At 34.1% G+C, this 11,365-nt stretch overlaps 1 protein-coding gene across 1 annotated transcript; it reads left to right on the forward strand.

Moving 5' to 3' along the window:
• The first annotated feature begins 8,690 nt into the window (after nucleotides 1-8,690).
• LOC149531758 (uncharacterized) lies at nucleotides 8,691-11,001 on the forward strand. Its single transcript, XM_089810496.1, has 5 exons — nucleotides 8,691-9,241; nucleotides 9,333-9,662; nucleotides 9,753-9,975; nucleotides 10,131-10,211; nucleotides 10,329-11,001. The coding sequence occupies exons 1-5, from the start codon at nucleotides 8,948-8,950 to the stop codon at nucleotides 10,469-10,471; spliced, it is 1,071 nt and encodes a 356-aa protein (XP_089666622.1). The 5' UTR covers nucleotides 8,691-8,947; the 3' UTR covers nucleotides 10,472-11,001.
• The last annotated feature ends 364 nt before the right edge of the window (nucleotides 11,002-11,365 follow it).

Genomic DNA, 11,365 nt, shown 5'->3' on the forward strand with positions numbered 1-11,365 from the left:
TGGTAGAAAAACTTGAAAGATTGCAAATGAATTTCCTTTGGTCTGGCACGGAGGAGAGAAACAAATGGAACCTCATCAATTGGGATACTATTTGTAAACCCAAGGATAAAGTGGGGTTGGGAACAAGAAGAATTGTTGATATGAATAAAGCACTTCTCATGAAAATGGGGTGGAGATTGGTGGAAAACAAGATCGGTTGAGGAAGAATTATGAGGGCTAAATACCTAGCTAACACCCATTTTAGATACAATCTCCTCAATAATGATCTCCCTAGTGGCTCCAAGGTTTGGAACAACATCCTCAAGAATAGATCTTTGCTAAGGAAAGGAGTGAGATGGCTAGACGGAAATAGTAAAAAAATGAGATTCTAGGAGGACAACTGGTTAGGGGGAAACTACTGATCTACAACAAACTTAACAACCTTCAGGAACCTTTAAAAAGAATGGTGGGGGTAAAGGTGGAGGACCATATTAATGACCAAAGTAAATGGAAATGTTTATCTATTGTGGATATTCCTAATAGAGAGGACCCTTTGGTTAAAGAATTGGAGGAAATGATCAGTCACCATTTAATTCCATTGCATACTTAGCTTGATGAGGTGATTTGGGATAGGAAGACTAATGGTCAATTCATGATTAGTTCTGCCTACCAGCTTATTTTTTAAAAATATAGAGAAAGATTTGGAATAGTCAGTTGCTGCCAAAAGTTAATTTCTTCTAGTGGACGGTCATGCACGACAAGATCCTAACTACTGACAACCTAAGAAGGATAGGCATACCAATTACTAATAGATGTTACCTCTACAAGGAGGAAGAGGAAAGCATTGCACACCTCTTTCTTGAATGCCTCTATACTTTAAAGGTCTGGTCCTACATCTGGAACAAATTCCCATCAGCTTGGGTCATGAACAGAGGCATGGAACAATTTGTGGAGAACTGGAATTGCCCCTTCTACCACCCTTGCCTCAAAATCCTTTGGAATCTCCTCCCCCCACATATTTGCTGGGGCATCTGGAAAGGAATAACTAGGTCTTTCAGGAGGAGGAAAGGGGAGAGGAAGTTGTGGGAGAGATATTGAGAAAGCTCATCCTAGAGAATGTTATGGTGGCTAAGTTTGAAGTGCCACAAGAACCCCTGACCAAGAAGGAGGAGGAGGATGTTGGGAATTGGAATATTCTCCCCAACTTCCAGAAATTTGACAACTCAAAAATGTTAGTTAGAAAAAGTACTCATTGGATCCCTCCCACATTGTCTACTTTCAAACTCAACTTTGATGGTGTGATGCGTGGGGGTTTGGTAGCAGCCAGAGGTATGTTTCGAAATGAAAAGGGTGATGTGTTGTTAGCTTTCTCAGGGAATTTGGCCAGGGAACTAATAATGTGGTGAAGGCCACTACCTTACTTTGGGGTCTAAAATTTGCTGTAGAGATGAAGGTTAGAAGATTAACAATAGAAGGTGACTCTAAACTCATCACAGGCTCTGTCAAAGGGCATGCTCAACCTGGTTGGGCTCTGCATTACATTGTGGGGAACATTTGGCATCTCCTGACAACCCTTGATCATTATGACTTATAACACACTTATAGGGAAGACAATGTAGTGGCTGATGATTTGGTAGGATTGGGTTTTGATTTCGAGAACATAAAAAGTTGGAAGCGTATTGAAATGTTACCAAATTATATAAATTCCCTCATTAGTGTGGAAAAGACTCCTCTAAACTATGGTTAATGACTATCCAAATTTGAAGAATGGGTAAATTTGGCGGCCTTTCTATTATTATGATGGTTAAGATTGCTTTGAATTTGACAAGACATTTCATGAGAATCAACCATGTGGATTGCACCACACAAGGGCTCAGAAAAGGGGAAGAAATTACTAACCTTGACTTTAAAAATAACGCCATCATTTTTTGGTGGTATGAGATGATTACGGAAAAAGTTCCCATTATTATTCATACCAGATCATTAAGGTATTAGGTGCAAATTATTTGCACTCCTTGTAATGATATTTTAAACTGGCCAGTTAATTCTGGAATTTGCATCCCTGTGAAGTATAAGGAAGAAGGCATTTTAGCTATTGGATACACTAGTTTTAGCCCTACCTCTATGATTTTCTAGGTGGTCTTTTTGCCAATGAAAATTATCGAGATTGTGGAAGAAGATATCATTGAGGAGAAAGTTTCCATGGGTGGGGACCTCAGTAGATTGGAGCCCATGAAGATGGAGGATTTTTCCAAAAGGTAAATAACTTGGATAATGCTGAAGGAAGGAGGGTTTGTCCCTTACATGTAGGCCATGACTGGTTATGATGAGAATTATTCTCAACAATTTGTTAGTAGCTAGAAGGACAGGTGGATTACTATCAATGGCATCACCTTCTACGTGAATGAGGAGACCATAGCCATGGTGATAGGCCTGGACATTATTGGCAGGGAATGGTAGAAGATCACGAATGTGGCAGATGAAGTTAGCCTGTCTAGTTTCTTTAGAGGCAATGAGGCCCCATACCATAATCATGGTGGTTTTAGGAAGGATAAGCTTTTAGATCCTGGGATGATGTGTGCCTGGTTATAATGAAGATATTGATGGATGTTAGGAAGAAAAAAAAGAAAGGTGCTAATTTCACTATTTTATACCAAGGGCTCATGTTTTTTCCTTTTCAGTTCCACCTAGCCCTTTTCCCTCCCCATGTGATTGCCATTGATAATCTCCTTCCCTAAGACCCAAGGTAGATACAAACAAAAGGCTAGTCGCTCTTAAGAGAAGGAGGAAGATACCAATTCGGAGGAGAGTGATAAGGGGAAGGATGAGACTGATAAAGAGGTGGAGAAATGGGATGACACTGTCGATGGCACCTGGGATTTTGAGGTAGAGAACCCTAATAAGGACCCCTCCTAAGACTCCACACATATTTCTGCCACCATCACTCTGCCTTTTGTTATTAACCAGGATATCCCCAAACTTGATAATGCCTCCTCGAACACTATCTCCTCCCTTATAAGGAAAGAGAGTTTGGATATTTTAAGGCCCCACACTAACATTCTAGATGTGTAGGACAAAAGAAATTCTCTGACAAAATGTAGCAGGGCTCTAAACCTAGGTAATATAGAGGATGGTGTTGTTACTCGCAAAGACTTTCAGAAGCTAAAGGGTAGGTGCAATACGCTGGAAGAGGGCTTCACCCTCTTCTCAAAGTTCACTTTAAAGGTGACCCATGCAGCTGCGACCACTCTCCAACTTTTGGCTTGCGAGTCGAAGGAGGGCCTTAGGAAGGAGGACTCAAAGCTGCTCTACAACTTCCTCACCGAAGACTGGGCCGAAGTTATCCTAGTTGGGAAAGGAAAGAAAAAAAGATGCCAGTTAGTGGCCTCGTGACACTTGGTGTTTTTTGGTGCTTTGCTGGTTTTTACTCTCCATCCTCCACTGATGGTTTTTTTTTTTTTCTGTTGAACTTAGTTGTAGGCTGTAGGTGGTACGATGTGATGACCACCTACATGTCTTTCATTATCTTGTTAAACTTTGCTGGTATTAAGAGTATGAACTCTACTACTTCTAATTACTTTTATGTTGTTACTTATGTTTTTGATGTAAATCGTTAGGGGGTCTATGTGGTTGTCTGCTAGTTGTTTCACCATTGTTGTAAAGGGCCACCCCCCTAGTTTTGACTGCTTTTATATCAAAAACATCTAAGAAGAACTAATAAATAGAAAAAAAATTAATTCTAAAGTTTCCATATCTATACAAATTTTTAACTTATATGAATTCTCCATGCAATGTTCTTCTTATTATGTAAAATAAGATACATTAATATACTAATAAAATAAAATAAAATATATAAATTAAACCATTTATAATATTATTATAATAATTAAAAATATCTTTAACAATTATTTATTATATTTATCTAAATGAAAATTTCACTATAAGTGAAATCTCACCCAAATAGTAAACACAACAAAATTCAATTATACAATGTTTATATTCATCCAACTTACTTTCTATTTACAAGGAGATTAATTAACTTACTTCCAAAATAAATAATAGCAATTAAATATAAATAAGGTAATTTACAATATTTTTACTATAATAACCAAAGATATATTTAACAATTACTTATTATACCTACTTAAATTAGAAATTTCACTTAAAACTAAAAATTATATAAGAAAAAGTTAATTCCACAATTTTTATATCCATTGATATACATTCTAATTTAAAAAAAGTTAAAATGTAACATACAAATAGCAACTAATTGTAAATAACAAAGTTTACACTATTTTATATTATACTAACAAGATATATATTTTACAAATCTTTATTATATCCACCTAATTAAAAGTTCACAATTAAAATATGTCTATAAAACAAGTAATTAAATTATTTATAAGCTTTATTATTTTAATAAATATATATAACAATTTATGTAAGGCTATCTATAACTTTTTATTATAATAATGATAAGAATATATTTAAAAATTGTTTGTTATATCCACTTAAATTTAAAATTTAACATTCTTAATTATTTTTAATTTTATTTTTAAAATGACATTCCAAAGTAACTCTAAATTATACAAGGGAAAAAGTTTTGTCATGAAAATTAATTGGGAGAAAAAGTTTTAGTGTGTAAATGGAATGGTTCTTAATGAGCCAAAATAGTACCTTCACTAAGGATGTTGATGGAATGGTTCTTAACAACCTTAAGATTAAGTGTTCCTCCACTATTAGCAATGAAGTTGGATATGAATAAATTTCTATAAAATATTTGAAAGGAAAAAGAAAAATATTAGTGATCAAAAGTAAAAGTAAAAGTAAATTAGTTGAGAGAAAAAGTTCAATTTACAAATAGTTCCAAATATATTTCTATAAAATCTTTTAAAAGGAAAAAATAATAAAATATTAGTGATCTTAAAGTAAAATTAAATTAACTGGATAAAATGTTTAATTATGTTAATGAAATATTTTTGAACAAATAAAAGATGAAGTCTTGTTGAGTCACACTCTATAATAGAGGAGAAAATAAATCTTTACTTTGCAAAAAAATTGTGGGTTTACAACTAAGTGCAAATCATGAAAATCATACTCTCGAATCTTTGTCAAATTGCTTTATTTTTCTATATTTTCAAAAGTGCTTTCTTTGTCGAGGATAGCTATGTGTGTGTCCATGGGAGCCTTAGAGCGCAACTGTTCTCTATACAAATGATCATGAAAATCACAACCTCAAATTTGTGGGCTACTATTCTCTATACAAATGATCATGAAAATCATACCCTCACATTTGTGACTACTATTCTTTGTACAAATGATCATGAAAATCATACCCTCAAAATTTTATCAAATTTTCTTATTTTTTCATATTTTGAGAAGTGCAAATGATCATGAAAATCATACCCTCAAATTTGTCGGCTACTATTCTCTATACAAATGATCTTGAAAATCACAACCTCAAATTTGTCGGCTACTATTCTCTGTACAAATTATCTTGAAAATCATACCCTCAATTTTGTCTACTACTATTCTCTATACAAATGATCATGAAAACCATAACCTCAATTTTTTTATCAAATTTTCTTATTTTTTCATATTTTGAAAAGTTCATTCTTTATAGAAGGTAGTTGTGTCTAGTGGGAGTTTTAAAGAGATACTATTCTCTATACAAATACACCTTCAAAAAATGCACCATATGATTTTTATGATTTCTCTCAACTTAAATGCGCAAAAAATCTACAAGAACACTTTTATTTTTTGACTTTTAATACATTTTGTATAATTTAATTTAATATTTTTTGTTAGAACCTTAGAACTAAATTGTCCATCAAAATTTCTATATGATTTTCATAGTTTACATTCCTCATAATATAAATCCACACAAAATTTACCAAAAGAATTATTATTCTTCTAGTACATTTTGTGCAGAGATTGGTTGCAATAGATAATCTCTTAGCGTGTTTGATGAATTCTCCATGCATTGTTCCTCTTGATTTATTGATATATTAACAAAATAAAATAAAAAATATAAATTAAACCATGTTTATAATGTTATTTTAGTAATTAGAAATATCTTTAACAATTCTTTGTTATATCCATCTAAATGAAAATTTCACTATAATTGAAATCTCATTCAAATAGTAAACACAATAGAATTCAATTCTACAACGTTTATATCCATCCAACTTACTTTCTATTTTGCAAGGATATTGATTGACTTACTTGCAAAATAAATAATAACAATAAAATATAAATAAGGGATTTACAATATTTTTATTACAATAATAAAATATATATTTAAGAATTACTTATTATACCCATCTAAATTAGAAATTCCACTTACAACTAACAATTACAAGAAAAAAATAATTCCACAATTTTTAGATCCATTGATATACATTCTAATTTATAAGAAGTTTAAATATAATGTACAAATAGTAACTAATTGTAAATAATGTAGTTTACACTATTTTATATCATAAAACAAGATTAATATTTTACAATTCTTTATTATATCCACCTAAATTAGAAGTTCACAATAAAAATATGTCTATTTATTTTTTAAATTAAATTATTTATAAGTTTTATTATTTTAACAAATATATTTAACAATTTATTATTATTATAATAAGAATATATTTCACCTAAATTTAAAGTTTAACATTCTTAAAAACAAAAGTTTAAAATGGTATAAATTAATTGAGGGAAAAGGTTTTCTCGTGAAAATTAAGTGGGAGAAGGGTTTGAGCGTGTCAACGGAATGGTTCTTAATGAGTCAAAATAGTACCTTCACTAATTTAGTGGATGTTATGGCATGGTTCTTAACTAGTAAGTGTTTCCACACTCCAAGCAATGAAGGTGGATATGCATAGATTTCTATAAAACATTTGAAAAGAAAAATAAAAATATTGGTGGTCAAAAGTAAAATTATATTAAAGTGAGAGAAAAAGTTCAATTGTTAATTGCGTTACAAATAGTTCCAAACATACTTTTATAAAATATTTTAAAAGGAAAAAATAATGAAATATTAGTGATTTTAAACTAAAATTAAATTAATTGGAAAAAAAAAGTTTAATTAAGTTAATGAAATATTTTTTTAATGAAATCAAAGATGAAGTCTTGTTGAGAGTCGAAGATTCTATAATACAAGAGAAAATAAATCTTTACTTTGCAATTTTTTTTGTGAGTTTACAACTACGTGCAAATCATGAAAATCATACTGTCAAATTTTGCCAAATTGCTTTATTTTTCCATATTTTCAAAAGTACTTTCTTTATAGAAGATAGATGTGTGTCTGTGGGAGCCTTAGGGGGATACTATTCTCTATACAACTGATTATGAAAATCATACCCTCAAATTTGTTAGCTACTATTCTCTATATAGATGATCATGAAAATCACACCCTTAGAGTTTTACCAATTTTTTTAAATTTTTTTTTAGTATTTTGAAAAGTGCATGCTTTATAGAAGATATGTGTGTCTTGTGGGAGTCTTAAAGCGCTACTATTCTCTATACAAATGCCACATTTGAAAAATGTACAATATGATTTTCATGATTTCTCTATGATGTAAATCCACAAAAAAATTTACAAGAAGAAATTTCATTTTGACTTTTAATACATTTTGTATAAAAGTTATTTTAAATATTTGTTGAGTCCAAGACTCTATAATAGAGGAGAAAATAAATCTTTATATTGCAATTTTTTTTTGGGTTTACAACTAAGTGCAAATCATGAAAATCACATTTTCAATTTTTTGCCAATTTTTCCAATTTTCCCACAGTGCTTTCTTTATAGAAGATAATTTTGTGTCCATGGGAGCCTTAGGGCGCAACTATTCTTTATACAAATGATCATGAAAATCATACCCTCAAATTTGTCTGCTACTATTCTCTATACAAATCATACCCTTAAATTTTTCTGCTACTATTCCTCGTACAAATGATCATGAAAAATCATACCCTCAAATTTTTACCAAATTTTCTTATTTTTCCATACTTTGAAAAATGGATTCTTTATAGAAGATAATTTTGTTTGGGAGTCTTGCAAATCATCAAATTTTTGCCAAATTTTTCTATTTTTCCATATGATTTTCTTTATAGAGGATAGCTGTATGTGTGAGAGGCTTAGGGCGCTATTGTCTATATGTTTTCATAGTTTACATTCCTCATAATATAAATCCAAACAATTTTTTTACCAAAAGAACTTTTATTATAATATTATTATTCTTCTAGTACATTTAGTACATTTTGTGTAGAGATCGGTTGCAATAGATGATCTCTCGTGTGTTTGATGAATGTGGCTAAATCTCTATTTAAAAAGCATTAAACATTGGGAGTCTTGGCCGTACATTTCTTATTAATAAGTCTTGTTCTATGTCAGAAATTCAAAATAACCATTTTTCATTAATTAAATGGAAAAAAAAACAAACAACACACATAAACACAATTGAAGTGTCAGAAGAGCTTCCCGCCGTCAATTCTATTCCGTCGGGGCCGCTAATTACGCCAAAATGGTGTTATTTTTTACAGTGCGAAATAATATAATTATTTTCACGTCCGACACTCGATTTGGTCTGTCTGCCGGCAGCGGAGAAACATTTACGCTTTTCCCGCTCGAAACGGAGGCGGACGTCAAAATCAGTTAAATTAAATTAAAGAAATGGTGCTGACGGGGACTAAAGAATGAGGGGTCTTGGGGTCCACGTCGGATATTCTCTGTACACGTGGCCGCAAATTTCGAATTGGGAATGGCTTGTGCCCTCGTTGTGTTCCCATGTTTCTGGGGAAGTGAACTTTTTGCTCTTTTTATACTAAATTCCGGTTTTTTGCTCACTTATGTTTTTAATTTTCTTGTTTTGGATTGTTGCTTGCTTGGTGTCGTCTGAGAGAGGGCAGAGTACAGTGGAGTAGTATAAATAGGGGGGTTTCATTTTGCTCTTCATTGAAGCTCTGGCTGTGTCCTTTAATGGCGGTTCAAAGCAGAACTGGGTTTTCTGCTACTCCTAATTTGGACGACGGCGAGCTCTGGCTTCCCTCTGGTTTTCTCGGCGACGTGGCGGAGAAGAAGATGACGGGGCCGAAGAATTGTGGACAATTATCTGTGGTTGCAGATGAGGAGGATGATTACATGGCAGGTTTGGCTGAGAGCGTGGCCTATGCTATGCTGGATGATGCCGATGATGACGAAAATTGCGAGCTAACTCCGGGTTTCGGAAGTTTGGGCGAGAACAGAGTGTTTTCACACGGAGCTGCTTTGAAGGTTTGTGTTTTGAAAGCTCTGATGTGTGATTTGAGGGGTTCTTGAGTGACCCATTTGTTTTTATTTATGTTATTGTGTTGTTATGTTCTAGGGTTCTTTAATGGCGAGGTCGACGCAGTCGACTTTAACTGGGCTGGAGGGATTTGGAGGAAATGAGCGAGATGAAGCTCTGGCTCTGTTTAACATGGCGGCTGAGCAAGTTGCGCGGCTGAATAACGTGGGATTCGAACACGGGCGGGGGAACAATGAAGGGCATTATGGAAAATACTTGCAGGCGTCTCAATTCCCGTCTCAGTTTCATTTCGGTCATAATATGGTGGCTTCTAGAAATGATTTCGTGGATGGAAATGCAGAGTTTTGCTATGGTTCTCAGCAAGTGGCGTCCCAGCGAGTTTCGAACCCGAGACCTTATGTTGAAGTGGTTAGTGAGTGGTTGTTTGTGAGTTGCTCAGTTTCCTTTCTTGGTTTCGAACCCGCGACCTCATGGCTTAGCATTTTGTGTTTCTTGCAGGCGAAAGGGTGTCCTCAGAGCAGAGCGAGGTGTATAAGCAACCCAAGGCCGATAAACCGATCTAGTCCCCGGTTCGCCCCTGGTCATATGGGCGGGGGCTCGGGAATGCGCGCCGTGTTTCTTGGGTCAAATGGTCCTGGCCGAGAATCTGGAGGCACTGGTTTTTTTCTTCCGCGGAGGATGGATAATAAAGGCTCCCCTGCCCAACCCCAGCCTAAGCCAGGTAGTTTATTTATATTCTAAAGTGGCTCTGTTTTTTTCAAAGGCTTACTTCATTAATGTCAGATTTTTTAAAGTGATGTGTTGCCTATGCTTTGTATATGTTCATGAACACTATTTAAAGGCATTTAAGCACATAGTGCTTGTTAATTATGGCAGCATGCTCCACAGTTCTGCTGCCAGCGAGGATTGTGCAGGCTTTGAATCTTAATGTTGAGGACTTGAGATCAAACCCACATGGTCTGTTCTTTATCTGTCTGAAGAATCTTACTTCAATAATATAGTTTTCATACGGGGTTTCCCTCTCTCTTATATATATATTAATGGAGATAAATATGTTTGAATGTGATATTGCAGTTTATGTGAGGAAAAATGAGAAGCGCCGGCCAGTCGGTGGAGATAACTGGCAGCAGCACCAGAGGGTGGGTTTTAACCCTGGATGTTATGAAGCTCAGCTGCCTGGTTCTGATATCAGTTTGCCTAACGAATGGACTTACTAGGGTTTTTATACCATGGCTAACACTAACGTTTTATGGTAAAATAATAGATATACACTTTCAGAATTATTAGCAGGTATTAGGAAAAGAAGGGCAATGACCCATGGCGTTGCTGGAGATTTTGTTTTGCACCCATGGAATAAAACTGTGAATGGTTACCATCTTTTGTAAAATGGGATATTTAGTACATTTCGGTCGGAAGATAGGGTTGGTGGGAAAAATTATTATGTTCTTTTTGTGATTGAATAGATATGGGCTGGTTTTAGGGTTTGCAGGCTCTTTCGTTGGAGCGTTTTGGGTGGGAAGCCTGTATGATGTATAATGTAATGTAGTGCCCGTCAATAAAGCCTATTGTATTGTGGCATGATTTATTTGCCAGAAAGGAAAGTGTTCCATCATTTTGCAGTACCTGAATAATGAAAATAGTTTCTGTAAATGTTTATTACCATTAGCCAGAGAGCATTTCTGGTCAAACATGTAAATCTTGTTCGGTTTCTTTTGAATAAATTGCTGTGTACAGTTTATTTTTATAACTTTATTGTGCTGTTGGGCTTTCATTTCGATGGCGTGCTTGTCTGGGTTCTGACAAAACTTCAGACTTGGAATAGCTGTGTAGGTGGAAAAGCGTTTTGAGCGTTTTGAGCCCATGTTTGTCTGAAGGCGTTTTCTTCTGAAATGGTAATGAGTTATTAAAAGATTATATAGCGAAATAATAATCAGCTCTCTACAAATGGGAAAAGAATGTTGGAGGAGCACATTCTACAGTGTGTAAAGTGTAACCTAAGTCTAAATCAAATTAAATATTATGTCCTTGAAGGTAATCAGTGGTTTAGATGTGACAACCTACTGGCCGCCTATTTCAATATTTCAAATGTGCATAGGATGCTTCAAATTAAT

The sequence above is a fragment of the Cupressus sempervirens genome, chromosome 11 (genome assembly GCF_028749045.1).
Source record: "Cupressus sempervirens isolate cs-2001-9-10 chromosome 11, ASM2874904v1, whole genome shotgun sequence".
In the NCBI taxonomy this organism is placed as follows: domain Eukaryota; kingdom Viridiplantae; phylum Streptophyta; class Pinopsida; order Cupressales; family Cupressaceae; genus Cupressus; species Cupressus sempervirens.